This window comes from Saccostrea echinata, unplaced genomic scaffold (assembly GCF_033153115.1).
Source record: "Saccostrea echinata isolate AGI-Se365-2 ecotype Australia unplaced genomic scaffold, CSIRO_AGI_Sech_v1 ptg000054l, whole genome shotgun sequence".
NCBI classification, from domain to species: domain Eukaryota; kingdom Metazoa; phylum Mollusca; class Bivalvia; order Ostreida; family Ostreidae; genus Saccostrea; species Saccostrea echinata.
This window is the reverse complement of record NW_026889803.1, coordinates 26,396,769-26,415,212: the sequence shown is the minus strand read 5'-3', so window position 1 is coordinate 26,415,212 and position 18,444 is coordinate 26,396,769. Positions and strand designations below refer to the sequence as shown.

Sequence of the window (18,444 nt, the reverse complement as noted above, 5' to 3'; positions counted from 1 at the left end):
TGCATCAATATTTTGACCTTGACCTTTCCTTTGACCTTGACCTCACTTTTCTTAAATTAGTGTTTAGCTCAGTTTTTAAAGAAACCATTCATAATATTTTTATCAAAGTTCATATGCTAATACATACTGATGTATCCTTTTCAACTGCATCAACAATTTTTGACCTTTGACCTTTCCTTTGACCTTGACCTCACTTTTCTTAAATTAGTGTCAAACTTCATATGCTGATACATACTGATGTAAGCTATTCAACTGCATCAATATTTTTTCACCTTGACCTTTCCTTTGACCTTGACCTCACGTTTCTCAATTTGTGTTAAAATGTTGCATTACTAATATACCCTCGGCGGTGCATTCATGTCCTATGGACATATTTCTAGTTATACTTAGAAATACTTGTGTCGAAAAATTATGAAAATGACCAAAAGTTAATACAGTCATTGAAAGCTGTCTATATCAGCTATATTTAAAGCCAATCAATTTGTTATTTTACCAAAATAGGAATCTTTAACTAAAACAATGGATGTACAGATGAGCCAAGTATGATTTAATAAGAAAAGAAAACAGGTTGTCGATTTACATGTATAAGGATATTTATTTAAATACTCTGGTTATATAAAACAAAGGTGTGGATTGTCTTAATCAACTGGAATACATTTATATACTGTACTGATCATTTTATGTACAGCCATGTCAATTATTATTGCACTAATTTGATTATAATGTATACAATTTTATAGTAAATCTAGATGTGCATGAAAAACATCTTTTATATAAAGCAGTTTAGCAAGAATATATATAACTTAAGGTACATTCATTGCACATTTGTCATTCTATATTTAAGCACTCAGTGCTGGGTTTTATTATAGACTGAGCAATACATCATGGATTGAACTTTTTAAACTTGTATACTTTTCTTTGAAGTTTTACTAGAAATGCAAATTGAGATGATGAAAAGGTGAATTATCAACTTTTTTGAGGAAACAAACAATCAATTTACAATATAATGTACATGAATCTCCTTAAAAAATCTAGTAATGCTCATAGGAATCTTTAAGCTTGGACTTGGGCAAAAACAACACATACATGTCTGAGGTAGTCAGTTTTTAAAAGTTCATCTAACTCTCACTTTGTAATTACAAAAAGGGAGAAAAAATCACAGCATATTAATTGCTTCACTCTAGCTACTTTACTCATTACAAACTATGATTATCTGATGAGCAGCAATTATTCATTATTTGAAATAAATGAATAGTTTTTTTTTTCTCTCCCAAATACACAGAAAAGGACTTTTAAATTACATATGGTTCATCCCCTCTCTAGAATAATTCCACAAAGTTATATGGTTTTGAAATTGGTACAATATCCTATTTCTTGATTAATCTGACTGAAATATACACCCGACAAATTTTCCAGACTTTAAAACCCTAATCAAGCATTGTCAAAATCAAAGTCAACATAATCAAAAATATCTACCGGTATGCTCATTAAGTTCTCCATAACTATTACATGTTAATGCAACAATAGACCTTATACTACAAATCTATTTAAATCTTCTTGGATGTAACAAATCAAATCTTTGTTTTGTTCAACTTAAATAAAAGAGGATGCATAGGTCTTTTATGAGATTAGCAGTTTTCATGATTCAATAGACATTACACATGAAAATAATCTCTGTCATTAATACAGGTACATGTATATGAAGATTTGAAAAAAAAAAAAAGAAAGAAAACAAATCCCAATATCCTTCACATTACTGAGCTCTGACATTCAGTTAAAAAATTTAATTAACTCAAAAAATTAACACAAAAACATTAACAGGATATCAGTTTGTATTTCACCAAATAATAACAGAAAATAAAAGTACTGTAATAATTCTTGACACATCATCACCTACCAACACAGTGTGGGACGATCTAATGTGTCTTAATTGTTGCCATTTTTGCGTCACCTGAAGGTTATAGTTAAAATATAAATTCAAACAGCTAACCTAATGATTTTATACAAATGTGGATGATGCAACAGAGGCATCCATTTATCAACAACTACCACCAACACATTCAACTGGCATTAAAAAAAGAAAAGAGAATATACTGTATAACAATAACATTGAAAGGCCTTAATCACAGCTCAAATTCAGCACAACGTCTTGTGCTTTTTGTTTTTTAAAAGATTTAAAGTTACGTACTGCACAAATAGAACAATGTACATAGACTGAAAGACCCCTTTTTTGTTGATTCATTTTTTTTTCTTCTGATTTTAACAAAATTTTCACCCATAAATAGGAATGTGTACCAATTTTGTGAAATAACAAGATATGAGTGAAAGGGAGATAAATCACCACAGAAAGCAGTCAGGATAAAACATTAAACAGTGGAAATGGACAATATCACTCACTCTTCAAACAATCCATAATACAATTTACACCAATGATAAAACATGGAAAATATCACTAGAATTAATAGGTGATAATCAAAAACTGTATATATTTACATTTATCTACTGAATTTAAAACAATTCATTTATATCACATATCAGATATATATAACAATGCATCAATGCAGTTTTATTCTGCACATTATAGTACATCATAATACTTTTAAAATCATTAAGGCACATACATGTATATTGTGTTGACAAACTACACAAGGATAAAATATAACAAAGATTGGATTTATATAACCGGCAAGTTCACACCAATTCTAAAATTTAAATTTCTCAAAACACATAAAATAATCACTGGTATATCACCTTGACAAAAACATACTAAAGCATATCTTTTATATTCCTTTCTCTGTCTTCAATGTGTATGATTAATAAGCCCACTGTTCACAAGAAATTGATATGGATGATGTGATGGTGTGTTTACAAAATACATTTATACATTAGGATTTCAGATCAGAAGAACTGCCTGCCTGCTTTTTCTTGTTGACCACATTTTTTTGGTAGGTCCTGGCCTGGGATAGGATTTCTTTGAGCCTTGTGGCTACCTGTAGTAATTTTGTTCAAATACAATTCAGTAAATATACTAAACAAATAAGGCAATTTAGCACTATCAAAATTTCTGTAAATAATTATAAATGTGATGAGGTGTCCTTACTTTAGCTATATTCTACTGATCAGAAGTATGTACAATATTATATCCCTTACAAGAAACAAAACAAAACTGCACATTGGCAACAATGTTTTATCTCCCTTGTCAATATTTATTCATTTTACCTGTGTGAACTTGGGTCGATTGTCGGGATTTGCATTCCAGCATGTATGCATGAGTACTTTATATTGTGGCAGCATCTCAACAGACATTCCATTGTTTAGGGAATCTGGTCGTGTCCCCTGTCTCACAATTTCCATCACCTAGGAAACATCAGGATAAAAATAAACAATAACTAGAAATATGTCCATAGGACATGAATGCCCCGCCAAGGGTATATTAGTAATGCAACATTTTAACACAAATTGAGAAAAGTGAGGTCAAGGTCAAAGGAAAGGTCAAGGTGAAAAAATATTGATGCAGTTGAATAGCTCTCATCAGTATGTATCAGCATAAGAAGTTTGACACTAATTTAAGAAAAGTGAGGTCAAGGCTCTCATCAGTATGTATCAGCATATGAAGTTTGATAACACTATCTTGAATGGTATCTTTAAAATTGAGCTAAAAACTTATTTAAGAAAAGTGAGGTCAAGGTCAAAGGAAATGTCAAGGTCAAAAAATATTGATGCAGTTGAATAGCTCTCATCAGTATGTATCAGCATATGAAGTTTGACACTAATTTAAGAAAAGTGAGGTCAAGGTCAAAGGAAAGGTCAAGGTCAAAAAATGTTGACGCAGTTGAATAGCTCTCATCAGTATGTATCAACATATGAAGTTTGATAACACTATCTTGAATGGTATCTTTAAAACTGAGCTAAAAAAAATTTAAGAAAAGTGAGGTCAAGGTCAAAGGAAAGGTCAAGGTCAAAAAATGTTGATGCAGTTGAATAGCTTACATCAGTATGTATCAACATATGAAGTTTGATTACACTATCTTGAATGGTATCTTTAAAACTAAGCTAAACACTAATTTAAGAAAAGTAAGGTCAAGGTCAAAGGAAAGGTCAAGGTCAAAAAATGTTGATGCAGTTGCAAAGCTCTCATCAATATCTATCAGCATATGAAGTTTGATAAAAATATCTTGGATAGTTTCTTTGAAACTGAGCTTTGAACAGAGCTAAACACAAAGTGTGACGGAAAACAGACGGAAGGACAGAAGGACGGAAGACGGACATGACAAACACTATATGCCCCGGCCATATTCATGGCGGGGCATAAAAATTAACGTACGTACATGATGATGAACCCGTAAGTGAACCTGTCAAATGCCAGTACTTCTCATGATGCATCACAAAGTTAGTTTATCTCAAAGACATTATATCTGTCAATGGTCTACATTTTAATCTTGGCAATGCTATTTTAGTTGGAATGAGTTTATATACCACTCCATTTGGTGGCTGAGTTATTGAGAGCTTGCTCTATGTCTTTATCTCCATCATTTCTATCATGGCTTGATAAGAAACTTTACTCTAACCAATATATATCCAAGTTCCTTAGAAGTGAGTTTTACTGTATTGTTATTTTCAGAATTTGCCTCTCATATTTACTCAAATGTTCATGGATGCTTGACTTGAAAATGAAATTCATCTTAAAATTTTATAATACAAGATTTCTTCACTGTGCATGTCTAAATAATAATACCCTTAGCCCAAAAAAAAATTAATCAATAGTTTCTCAGGCACCGCCGCATCAGGTCAAACACTGCCGCATTGATCAATTTTATTGACATATTGAGAAGGGAAATAACTCAATTTTCTATTTTTCCAAATAAAAAGAAATTGAGTTATTCCCCTTTTCATAAATGCCAATAGATTGACGTTTTTATTAGATAAACAATACATTTCTTGTTAATACAGCATTTTATAAATTAACTTTGTTTGGAATAACATTATTTAAAGTTGAATGCATATTATAATTAATGAGAGAACAAAAAAAATAAGAATCAGTTGATATCATCATTTTGTTGAATGACTGACAACTGCTTCCAAGAAAAAAAAAACAAAAAGAACCTGCCTGCCGCATTGAATTTTGAAATTTTTGGCCTGAGAAACTATTAATTAATTTTTTATGGCCTTACTGACTTTTACGGATTTTGTTTTGAAGATACCATCAGTTATTTTAGAAAGGCATCCTTGGAAAGGGCACACATTTATTAACACTCTCTAGTAGTTGTATCAAATTATGCCATCTTATACAGTATATACTGTACTGAAAGATAAACAGGTACCCACCTCTTGTTCCGTCATTTATCTGGTACCCACCTCTTACTCTGTAAATTATCTAGTACACATCCCTTGTTCTTTCATTTGTGAGGTACCCACCTCTTGTTCTGGGATTTATATGGTACCCACCCCTTGTTCTGTGATTTATCTGGTATCAAGTCCTTGTTCTGCAATTTATCTGTTATCTACCTCTTGCCTGGTATTTCTGATTTGGTTCTGTGGTTTTGTGATTTATCTGGTAACCACCTCTTGTTCTGTAATTTATCTGGTATCCACCTCCTGAGTGTCTAGTATCAGGTCCTTTTTTTGCAATTTATCTGTTATCAACCTCTTGTTCTGTTATTAATCTAGTACCCATCTCTTGTTTTGTGATTTATCTGGTACCAACCTCTTGTTCTGTGATATCTCCAAATGGATCCTCGCAGACTGCCAGCTCCCACATAGTCATTCCAAAGGAGTAGACATCAGACTTTGTGGTGTGGGGGGAATCAGGGTCTGTCTCTAAGGCTCTGGGGTTTTGTATGACCTCAGGGGCAGTCCAACGAAGAGAGGAAGGACAGCCACTGAACTGACCTTGACCTACATTAAATATACAGAAATGCATCAATTCTGACTGCAATAAACATTTTCAATATTAGTACATATTTTATATAATCTGTGTAGTTTGACCAGCTTTTCTTCTGGTATTTTTGACAATTTATCTTTTTTTAAATACTTTTCCCCTCCAATCTTGATCACTTGGAAATTCATGCTTCAAAGTCTGGTAAAAAAAAAATGGCAACAGTTCTTAAAAGTACAATGTATGATATGTATTTGAAAGCCCATATGATCTTAATGAAGCATTCATCATAAGCCACCTTTGTTTTTTTCTAATATAGTTCTTAAATGGTTCTTTGAAACGAAATACCCCGTTTAGATGAAAAGAAAAACACATTAAAAATCTCAACTCACCCTGTACATGTTAAAGTAGAAAATTTTACAAATTTAACCCTTCTGTTGGAGATTATTTTTGTGAAAATTAAAATACATGGTATTAAGATTTACAGAACATTTCAAATAGGGGTTTATTCTGTGAAGTTTGAAATTGTCAAAAAATACTCCCACCCAAACATTTCCACATTTAGAGTAGAGACTGCTATATCTATATATACAACACTTGGACGGCCACAAAAGAAAGGACTTACAACAGCACTGCTCCTGGTCACAAAGGATTCGAAGAGGTTGTATCAACTTGATCAGACCAAAGTCAGCCACCTGAAAATTATTTAGAAAATTTCATGGAATTTCAGATTGAAGAATTTCTCTTGCTATGAAATCAAAATATGAAACTGTTATTAATGGAGAACTAGTGATGTGACTTCTTTGTAGAACTGTATACAGGGAAATTTTTGCCCCCATTTTCTTTTTGCCCCTTTTGCCCTTGTCTCAGTTGGGTGAATTTAAAATGGGGTGAATTCAAAGAAAATAGCATTATCTCCTAAACAGAACTGTGTCTGGGCAAATTCAATATGGGGCAAAATTTTTTGCAAGTGTGAAAGGGCGAAAATAACCCTGTATACAGTAATATATGTACTTATCACTAGTGCATTCCCTTAGGTATAACAAATCACAACATGTATTCATTTACTTTGAGGACCTTATTCACAAAGTGTCTGTAGTTTTCACAAAGTTGTCCTTAACCAAAATTTACTGAATATTTAATAAGACTTTTCTAAAGACCCCATATAAAGAAAGTCTGCAGAATGCTAGGGTTTTGCTGGAGACATCTTACTTGAGTCAAAACCCTGAACCCTGGACCCAAACCATTTCTGAGAAGGTGCTGAAAAGTTCAGAAGTTTATAGATGAGGCACCACTGATAATGATGGATGAAAACAGATAATAGTAAACAAATAATAGGTCACCTGGGTGACTCAGGTTACAGTAGATTAGACAAAAACCAAATCACAAAAATAATATAAAAAGTGCCTGTTTCTGCAGCATTTATGGATATTCATCCCTTCCCGTAACCTAATGTCACATTACAAACATTATCTTTCAACAACATTTCCTAGTGCTGAATTCATGGAGGTTCATGAATACTGAATACAGGGAATTTTCACCAAATTTATAAGTTCAGCATCGCTTTGTGAATAAGGCCCAAAATTTTCATCAATTTCATAAGAGTGAGAAAATATACAAACACATTTATTACAATGTTCATAAAACATGTAATATATACATAATTCATTTATTATAAGAATTTTTTTTTTTTTCAGTGAACATGGTGTTATATTAACAACAATTGCTTTGGAAACATATTTCACCATAATGATGGAGCAATTTCACTCATAGTGAGAGAATATACATTACAGTAAGATGAAACATATACATTAATTTTTCCATAGAGATTACCTTGACAACATCACGGTTACTAATGAAAATATTGGCACATCGGAGATCTCGATGAAGAATGGGTGGTTTTGATGAATGTAAATAAGCCATACCATCAGCTGCTTGCATACTCTGTCAATTATTCATTTAATCATAATCTTAATTTAATGTTTTACTGTAATATAAAAAAATCAACTTGAGCAAATAACTTATGATTATTACCAGTAGTTCATCATTTGAATTTTATTTAATCTAGGTCAAATAATTATAGGTACAGTATTTCTAACAGATACTTACAATTTTGACCCTTTGAGGCCAGGTAAGGGCCTCAGATCTATTGTCTATGAAATACTTGACACTCTGTCCATCCACAAACTCAGATATGATGTAGGGAAATCTGTTTTCCACACAAATCCCCAGCATAGACACAATGTAACGATGTCTCTGGCGACTAAAGGTACAAACATTATACATGAATGATGAAAAATTCTTTTTTATAAATATTTATTTTTGAAAATTTACTTCTAAAGAATTGTCTTAGGGATTTGGAGAATCTATATTTCTATACGACACAAAATTCAAGCAAGAGTGATACAACAAAGTCCTAGTGATAATCTGATGTGCATGTTTCAAACATAAAATATTTATTGATCAAAAGTTCTGAAATGAAATGCAATACACATACTGTGTGTTGATACAAGTTTTCTAAAGCATGCTGTAAATCTTACAGATGCTGTAAACTACATATTGAGTATATTTTGTCTTTGAATGTACCAGCTATCCAAGCATTTGACAAAAAGATAAACAGTCAAACCTTGTTATCTTCAGGTCAATGGGATCAAAAATAAACTTCAAGATATCCAAGGATTCAAGATAACGAAGTTAATATACATAAGGAAAAAGTGGTTGGGACTACCATATCACTTCTGAATCAACATAATCCTGGCATTTGAGATACATGTATTGGTGTTCATGGTAATGAAGTGCAAATGCATTATACTGACCTTAGCCCCCAGACTTCTTCCTTCATCCAGTTTAAGGTCTCCTGACTTATCTGGTTCTCATGGACGTCTAGAGTAATTCTGGTGACAGCCACCTTAAGCCCACAATATTCACCAACATTTGTGTCACTGTATATTCCTCCTCCAAGTCTGAAAATATACAATATATCTCGAACTTTAAGGCTTTTTCAGTAAAACCTGTCTAATCTGGAAACCACTTTTTTTAATAGAATTTTGTCAATTTAGACAACAGTCCAAATCAGTCCAAAAAAAGTCCAGAATTATAACTGAACTTACTGAAAAGGAAAATGATTTCATTGAAAATGCAATATATATGAGTACTCAACATCCATATTAGGCAAGTTTTGCAGTAATTTTGATTTTCTATAGCCCTACCTTAAACTGCACTCATTTCTAATCGTTGAAATATTGACATTATGATTAGAAATGAGTTGATGCAGCAGACAACATTAAAACTAATGAGAAATAAAATTAGAAAAACATTTGTGCAACAGTGCATTCAAAATCAAGTCTCAGAATAAGTCTTCAGAATAGATAGAAATATTATGTACACATGTGTATAATCAAAACATATCTAAGTTTAATGAATCACCTTTGAGACATCTGTAAGGACTCGTTTGAGATGAGACAATTTTCCAATACCGGGATGTTCATTTTTTTACTCTTAGCTCTGGTGCTGTCTGGTTCGTAGTCTCTGTAAGCAGATGCTTGTGGCTCTACTGACATGACAGCAGGCGATGGGCCTCTGTTTCCACTCCCAGAATCCTGCAGAAAGTCATTACTTCCCATTGCAATCACATGAGTAGGTGTAGAGGACCCTGCAGTCGCTTGAACTCCTTGTACAATACAAAACATACATGTAATTGCATAAATTCAAGAGGAATGCACAAAATATAGCAGTCTAGACCAGGATTCCAACATACGGACCTTGACTCTGGAAGGGTTCTTAAGATTAGACCTGCCTGATCATCACTGATGTAATAATTGCTCATATTTGAAATATATGTACATAATTAAATTTATCATTTTTCATACATAAACACAAAAATTATACATCTCCCTTTCAGAAATAAGACAGTAACAAAATGACCTTGAACCTTTAGATTAAAGCTGATTATATGCTATCCATCTGCTAAATATGATTATTTGTTTTAATATAAAAAGTGCATGGGGGAGGGAGGGGGAGTTATCCCTTTTTTTGTACCACAAAGTTTATCATTTTATGTACGAAATAAGAGATACCATTCTTGGTATAAAACATTGAATGTTTCTTTATTTTCATATTATAAATCACATTTGAAAGCTTTTAAATACTTGAGGTAGATTTATCTATTTAAAATAAAATCATTCTGAAACAAAATACTTTTCCTATAAATTTCTATGTACTGGTAAATCTCTGGACTTCACTAAAAATTGTGGCTCCCAATCTAATTAAAATTAGATGTTCCGAATCCGCTATCGCTTATCAGAGAAGCGGTAGTGGATTCGGATCATCTAATTTTAATTAGATTGTGTGGCTCCATTCCTTAAGCTTATTATAAACTAAACTCGGTAGTAAGCATATCAGAAGTAAATTATATTAATTTATTTCAAAAATACATCTTCATCAATATTAGAACAAGCATCTTTGAGTATCTACTTAAACATACCAGGGAGTTTGTAGTAAAACTGTAAATGGGATCTTTTCTTGTAACATGTGACTCCCACACATCCCGCTAGCACCAGAATCCCAAGGTTTACTCCTAGGATCAGTAGAATCTTACTACTACTACTTTTGTTGTCCTGTGAGTCAGGTGTTCCATCACCAAGTTCAACTACAAAAACAAAAAAAGAATGGCATTTTTCTCCAGCTACATGTAATGTTAACTTTTCAAGTTCCTCCTGCTCTCAAACTTGAAAGTTTTATGCATTATAAAGAGTAGCTTTCATTTTTTTTCCGAAGTCAAAAATTCTCTTGCGTTATAATTTTTCTGAAAAAAAAATTCCTAGATCCACCCATGTAACCTCAATCCAACAATGCATCCCCCCATGTAAGAGCTCAATCCAGCTATTTTAAAATACATTGTTCTAGCATATCAAGTATATTACATTATGATTAACAGCTTCTGTATGATAAGTGTATGACCCAATAGCCATGACCTTTACATGTTATCAGCTTTAGGACTGGCCAGTGTTAACTTAAATGGGTCAGGTTCAGTATTTACATTCAGTCACTTATCATGTTGTCCATTCAGTGCAAAATTCCACAAAATTTGTTTGTTTTAATAAGCAAATCAAGAACTTCAAGCATTGTAAATATGCAACTACACACATGTATAAGGAATCTGTACATTCTACTGGTAATTGTTTAAAACTCACTAGAGGATGAAATCTGAAATTTATGTGGTCACCAATTTTTTGGAATTGGTGATTCAGTCAGACATATCACATAACAGTCAACTTACACTGTAAGTGACCAGTGTACCTTAGTCTTAACCTACATATATGATAATTGGCTAGAATACCTAGGCAATGACATGCTATATTATGCTACATCTAACAATTTCAAGATTTTTGGGGGGTCTTTTAAATTAAAAACAATTAAATTTAAATCATGTCTCAAGAAGTTAAAACATTCATGACACAGAATTTATTTACACTTACATATATTGACAAGTTTTGCAAAAAAATGCATCTTAATAACACTTTCATGCACAGAGCCAAGCTTACCCCCAGTTACTACAATCACGGGCAGCTTTCCTCCTTTACATCCCCCGGGGCAAGCACAGACATGATGCAGCTCAGCTTCCTGAAAATAGGATCTAGCTTATAGCAGCAGAAGATGACTAGAGAGTATATACTCTAAATGTACATACATTCATCATATCTAGTCTGTCTAACTCAAAATCAATCCTGATTCAAACTTAATAAAATGAAATTTTAAAAAAAAAAAAAAATAAATAAAGGTTAGGTGCTTGTAGGGCTGAAGTCCTTAATCAGTAATGACTGTTTGACTTATTAAAAAAAATAAAGTTAGTTTATTCCATCCTCATATTTGTTTGATACATGCATGTAGTGTTACCATAACAAAATCTTTTTCTTACTTTAAAACTTTTCATCTTTATAAACTGAGCTTAAAAGAATTTGAATAAATATGAACTATAACATTAGCCAAAATTTACATATTGCATATATCAATTTTCAGACTTGAAAATGGTGTATCTTCTAATCAGAGAAAATCTAATACATCAAATGTAAAATAAAGTGTCAATTTTACCATATTTGCCCCAATGTGCACTTAAATATTTGAAAAGGAAGGGGGCTTTTTTAGATTGATCCTAAACCATGATGTATGTACCTCAAGGTTTTTTACATCAAAACATAAAGATACAATAAAACTACTTTATAACCAACACAGATTCTGCAAATTCATGCTTACACAAACTTGTATTCTCTTGTCTCTTAGTAGAAAATAATTAATAGTTACCTGGCAAATGAATATATAATGTATCTAAACTTAGTATATGTAACTTTTATAAAATCTATTCAGTGTTAAGCAATTTATCCATCAAGTTTGGAGAAGAGGCGCGTATTATTTAAAACGAAAATAACAGATACAAGCATTTACAATGGGCGTGAATGCTAATTGGAACAAATATGGTATTGCTCATATTCATATTTACTGAACTAAAATTACGTTTCAGATTACAGTGTGAATCAGACATGAAGTTGCAGTAATACAAACAAACATGTTTTTATTATAAGAAGATGTGTCTGCAGAGCTATAGAATAGGAAATTCAAGAAATTTATACCACTCCAATTTTGGGGTCATCCACAATAATGGTAAAGCGTGCATCCTCAGGGTTGTGTAAACTCCAGTTGCATTTCAAGTAAATACGACTCGTCTTGACTGACATTGACCTAAAAAGACCAAGAATTCTAGTGCGTGTAAAACTTCAATATCAAATTACATTTTAGCATTTGTTGCACTTTTAGTAAAAAGAAATTGTTTGTCACAAGTTTTTTTTTAAATCTTTTTTTTTTCATTTTGGTTTGCTACAAAGTGAACAATAAGAGGTTCATTTCTTGCAAAGCAGACATTTTTAAATTGCTGTCGACTGAGATTTGGTGCAGAATTTGTAACTTGTGAACTTAATAATATTCAAGGCACTACATGTACTGCTTTAAATCAGAGTGTATGTGTACCTGCTGTGAAAGAAAGCTTTTTAAACATTTGATAAATCAATAAATGGCATTTATTGCAGTATCATAAATAGTTTTCCCACAGGAATTTTGGGAATATAGACTGCCATCTGAAAATATCTTAAACTTGGCTCGAGGAGGGGGCATATGGTAATGGCCTCATTCAAAGAAATTTTCGATTTCTCACATAATAGCAAGGGAAGACTCTAACTCTTAAATTGGTAGTCCACAGGGACAGTGGTTGATATATTCTACAAGCCTTGTTAATATTTCTAGAGTCACAAAGTGATGTGGGGAAGAGTCAGGTGAAGGGCTCACTTGCCCCTCCTGCTAGTGAATCTTCAAAGTTTTCAAATTTTTTTTAAAATTAAAATGACATCAAATTTGAAAATATGGAAATTGATCAATTTTACACTGCAGAGACTGCAAAAGGGGGGGGGGGGGGGGGGCTAGCTTGATGACACTGTCAAGGAGAAGAACTTAGTACTAAGTTATATAGAACTTGTTTCCAATCCTTTTGATGTATTCAATAAAATATGTTCAAAACAACACTGTTAAGTTTAGCTCAGCCTTGACTTTTGGCTGTTATAGGCTAATGAGTGAGCATTATAACATGCAATCTCTTAAACCTTTGGAGATAGAATGGCATAGATATTTCACTTAGTATCATCAAATAGTGAACACTAATGTTACATTGCCCTCTGTAAGGCTACTCTGACATACCTAGCTCCTGTATATGTCACGAGGAGTGATGGCTCGTTAGCTTTTTTGTCTTTTTCACCAGAAAACTTTGGGCTCTCTTCATTCTGTACTCCATATGGATAATAAAAGTATCGGCTAGCTTCATATGTAAACTTGCAAAGCTGGAAAATACAAGTTTCATTTAATTTATAAGACCATTTCAAATCTTGAAAAAATAACTACAGCCTACTCCACCTATACTGAAATCACTTACTTTGAAATATAGCTTATTTTGAAACTAGAGGTACTGTGAGCACACTTGGAACTCACAAAATGATACCCCCCCCCCCTTTCCATGAGTATAATGGCAAAGTCCATTTTTAGCTATGGGAAGCCCCACATATTAGTCTGATCTGAACATGAAATAAGAGGTGCACAATGACACTATGTAATAAAGATAAAGATTCTGTGAAATGTTATTCAGTGGAACAGGAGTTGCTGATAAGAGATGGGTACCTCCAATGTTCTAGATCGAAAGAACGGCAGTGTCCATGTTTTACAACGAGAAACCCCAAATATGTGTTAGATCGAAAGTAAAACAAGAGGCCCATGGGCCACATCACTCACCTAAGCACATTGGCTAGGAAAAAGCATAAATCACTTCAGTATTGAAAAGTTTAAAAGGGGGGGGGGGGGGGCTTGGATTTTGAACTACCTGAGGATGCTTTCATATCAATATAACAAATGGCTTTGCTGTTCTTGAGCAGCAGATTTTAAAGATTTTTTTTCCCTACATGTATATATTCCATTGATAAAAATTTGATCCCCCATTGTGGACCCTCCCTACCCCCCCCCCCCAATCATTTGAACAAATGTGAATCTACACTACCTGAGGATGCTTCCATATCAGTATGACAAAACATGACTTTGCTGTTCTTCAGAAGAAGATTTTTAAAGTTTTTTCCTATATATTCCTATATAAAACTTTGATCCCCCATTGTGGCCCCACCCTAACCCTGGGGGTCATGATTTGTTAAATCTACACTATCTGAGAATGCTTCCATATCAATATGACTTAACAAGGCTTTGCTGTTCTTGAGAAGAAGATTTTTCAAGTTTTTTTTCTGTATATTCCTATGTAAAACTTTGATCGCCCATTGTGGCCCCACCCTACACCCAGGGGTTATGATTTTATACAAACTTGAAACTGCACTACCTGAGGATGAATCCACATCAATATGACTAATTGTGACTATGTTGTTCTTGAGAAGAAGATTTTTCAAGATTTTTTCTATATATTTCTATGTAAAACTTTGATCCCCCATTGTGGCCCCACCCTACCCCCGGGGGTCATGATTTGAACAAATTTGAATCTACACTACCTGAGGATTATTCCATATCAATATGACTAATCGTGGCTTAGTTGTTCTTGGGGAGAAGAGTTTTAAAGATTTATTCTTATCTATTCCTATGTAAAACTTTGATCCCCCATTGTGGCCCCACCCTACCCCAGGGGTCATGATTTGAACAAACTTGAATCTACACTATGTAATGAAGGTCTCACATAAGTTTCAACTTTTACAAACCTGTGGTTCTTGAGAAGAAGATTTTTAAAAGATACCACCAAATTTTCACTAATTCTTAATTATCTCCCCTTGAAAAAGGGTGTGGCCCTTCATTTGAACAAACGTGAATCCCCTTTACCCAAGAATGCTTTGTGACAAGTTTGGTTGAAATTGGCCCAGTGGTTCTGGAGAAGAAGTCCAAAATGTGAAAAGTTTACAGACGGACGGACAGACAGACAGACAGATGGACAGACAGACGGACGACGGACAAAATGTGATCAGAAAAGCTCACTTGAGCCTTCGGCTCAGGTGAGCTAATAAGAGGCACACAGTGGCACCATGTAATAATTAAAGATTCTGTGAAAGTTTCATTAAATATTAATCAGTGGTATAAGAGGAGTCACGGATAAGAGATGAGAATACTCCCAAGTGTTACAGACGTATGGACAGACACCCCCATCACAATATAGCCTTGTTTTTCAAGGGGCGGAGGGGGTAATAATAAAACTAAATCCCCAGTCTCAGTTTCTCATTATCTTTGCAATAAAATATTGGTTTATATTATAAACCTGCCAAAAATTGTTTATGTTGAATTATTGTTCATTTTGAAGTAAATTATCTGTCCCTTAAGTTGATAATGTGTAACAATTGCTTTATAACATTTACACTGAAGTTTTCCTGGCCAGTCTTCATCATGGTTGGTGACTTCTTAATCATACAGATAGATGCTAAGGTGTAAATAAATATATTTTCATATAATGTGTTTTCAGTGCATATTTCTATAATAAGAAATAAAGTACTGAGGGATATCTATTAAATTTCTCTCTAATCATGCATTGACCATATTTACAGTGCTTTTGAACACAAGCTTGTCATTTCACTATTCAACTTCATAAATTTTGCAATGATGAACCATGCAATTGGTTGAGGTTTGTTTGTGTACTTGTTTTATAGATCGAGATTAGGATTTGAAAATGTCTTCACCAACCATTTTTGCTTATATTGAACTTTGATTATATTGAACAAAATATGTTGGTCTCTTGAATTTTAATAATTATCCGAAGTAATCTGTATCTTAAAATTTATACAAACCACAAATAAATATTTCAAAATGGTGGGCTACAGTATTATAAATGTAGATTCAGGTATTACTTATTCAAGAATCGCTCTGACCAAAATTTTTGGCATGCTCCGATGATGACCAATATTATCATCTCTGAATTATCATTTCATTTAAAATATTAAGCAGTTACCGTTACATAAGTGCATCCATCTCCAAATCTTTTACCGTCATCTTGGTGTGGATTTAGGGGTTCGTTGAATGGCTGACAGGGATTGTATGTGTAATTGTAAGACTCTCCATTGTTTTTAAAGGTTGAGTAAAAACTGAAAGACATATATGCATGATTTGCAATTTTCATATTTTGCATTGCAATTTTTTAAAAATTCCTTCATACAGCTAGAAATCTAAATAAGTCAAATGCGCTGCAAGTACATAAATTATGTGTAAAATAAAAAGCATGGATAAAATAATTCTTACTACAAGATTAATAGCTTTCTGAAAGTATGAAGTTACCTTCAGTATTCTCTACAAATGATTTTAATGCTAATGTTAAAATCTAACATGGTATTTAGCTACTGATTTTTCCCCCTGTGATTTGTCATAGCCATATAATGTGAGTAGTATTAAATGGTAATTCCAACATTACTCCACCCAGTCAACTTGTCATGTGCAGATTATTATGCAAGGCCTCAAAATTTATCTTCGTCTTGTACTCTTTGACCATCCTTCACCTACATATAGCCAATATTGATTTATTGCATGAGTGTAAAAACTTCAAGCAATAAATCTAGATTTTCTAAAGTTTATTTCTGTTAAATGTTTTCTTTGCTAAAATGGTTTTATATTTGTAACTTAGAAATTTCCTCCACTTCTTGTCATGTTTTAACTTTTCTAAAAAAACATTTTAACAATTATCAGAATTATCAATGGGACAAGACTTTAATGTTATTAATAGATATTGTAATTAGCAAGAATTTGTATGTTGGAATGTGTCTGCATTGAGAGAAATCAAAATATTTAAAAAATCTAAAACACAAAATAGGTCAGGATGTTAGAGTGAAATATTACACCCGACTTTGTGAAAGGGTTAACTCTATTGAATTAGCCACATGATGCATGCAGACAGGTTAGAAACTTTCATTGTAAGAATTACACCTATAAAATGCTATAATTAATGAGATCGGTAGACTCATATAGTAGCTGAATCCTCGAATTTTCACACTGGGGCTTGTTCCTGGTGTAAAAGAAAATGTCAAAATCAAGACCATGCTTTAATTTTAACAGGTGTTGAAGGTGATAAAGTTTTATCAGAGACATAAACTATTTATTTATTAACACTTCTGAGAGGAAGTCTTGTTGTTTACTTAATTCTTGTATAGGCCCTATATAAAGTTCATAATGTTGATAGTGCTAGCAGTTGTTGGTAGGATAAATTAACATTCTTTAACATTACACACCGGGAACAAAACTTTGTGTTTTTCCCCTCATTGCAGTTTGCTTACCTGGCGAGTCCATCGGTTCTTTTCAGCGGTTCCAAGTTAATTTCGCCGTACCCATCCACAGTTGCTGAGCAGGGCCCAGTTCTCGATATAGATAAACCACCCTCGTCGTTATGCACTTCATTCAACAGCGCAGAGTATGCACAAGTTGATATCAAGAGTAAAACAATAAATATGAAATACATTTCTACTTCCAAACACCATCATATTAGGGGCCTACAAAACTGTTTGTAATAGTAAATTTTCCTTCTGACACAACTATAGACATTGACATATTTATAGAAAACTGGGTCATCGAGCAACTTACATTTGATTTACAGCTTTTCGAGGAAAAGTCACGAGGAGTTCTGCAAGCACATCAGCTGATTTGCTCGATTTGTGTACAAATATGCAGCGAAGCGTGAATGGTTACGACGGATTTAATATCTCCGGAAGAAATCTAACAAACATAATAAATAAAAGGCTTTTACATCTTATTAAGGTATTATTAAAATCAATATTGATTGAAAATCTATAAAGATATAAAAAGAAATAGAGCGGAACGTAGCATTTTTTTAAAGTGCGTGTAAAGGGACCGGGGGGGGGGGGGGGGGATAAATGGCAGAAAAAAAAGAAATACATGTAGACATTTTACAAAACTCCTCAAATCTTTATTATTTTTGGGGGGAGGGGGGACCCACACTCTCATTTTCTGCAGAAATTTAATTGATGATGCCTCAATGAAATTCTCACTTTTCCAAGTGC

General features: G+C 33.1%; 1 protein-coding gene across 1 annotated transcript; it reads right to left on the bottom strand.

Annotated features, from left to right (window-relative positions):
• Positions 1-568: 568 nt before the first annotated feature.
• Positions 569-18,025, bottom strand: LOC133205403 (uncharacterized). The gene is made up of 14 exons (XM_061341209.1): positions 17,704-18,025; positions 16,392-16,524; positions 13,616-13,755; positions 12,502-12,610; positions 11,419-11,497; positions 10,359-10,523; positions 9,302-9,545; positions 8,692-8,838; positions 7,985-8,138; positions 7,709-7,819; positions 6,501-6,570; positions 5,705-5,895; positions 3,220-3,357; positions 569-2,990 (listed from the first exon to the last, which is right to left on the bottom strand). The coding sequence occupies exons 1-14, from the start codon at positions 17,883-17,885 to the stop codon at positions 2,886-2,888; spliced, it is 1,968 nt and encodes a 655-aa protein (XP_061197193.1). The 5' UTR covers positions 17,886-18,025; the 3' UTR covers positions 569-2,885.
• Between the last annotated feature and the right edge of the window lie 419 nt (positions 18,026-18,444).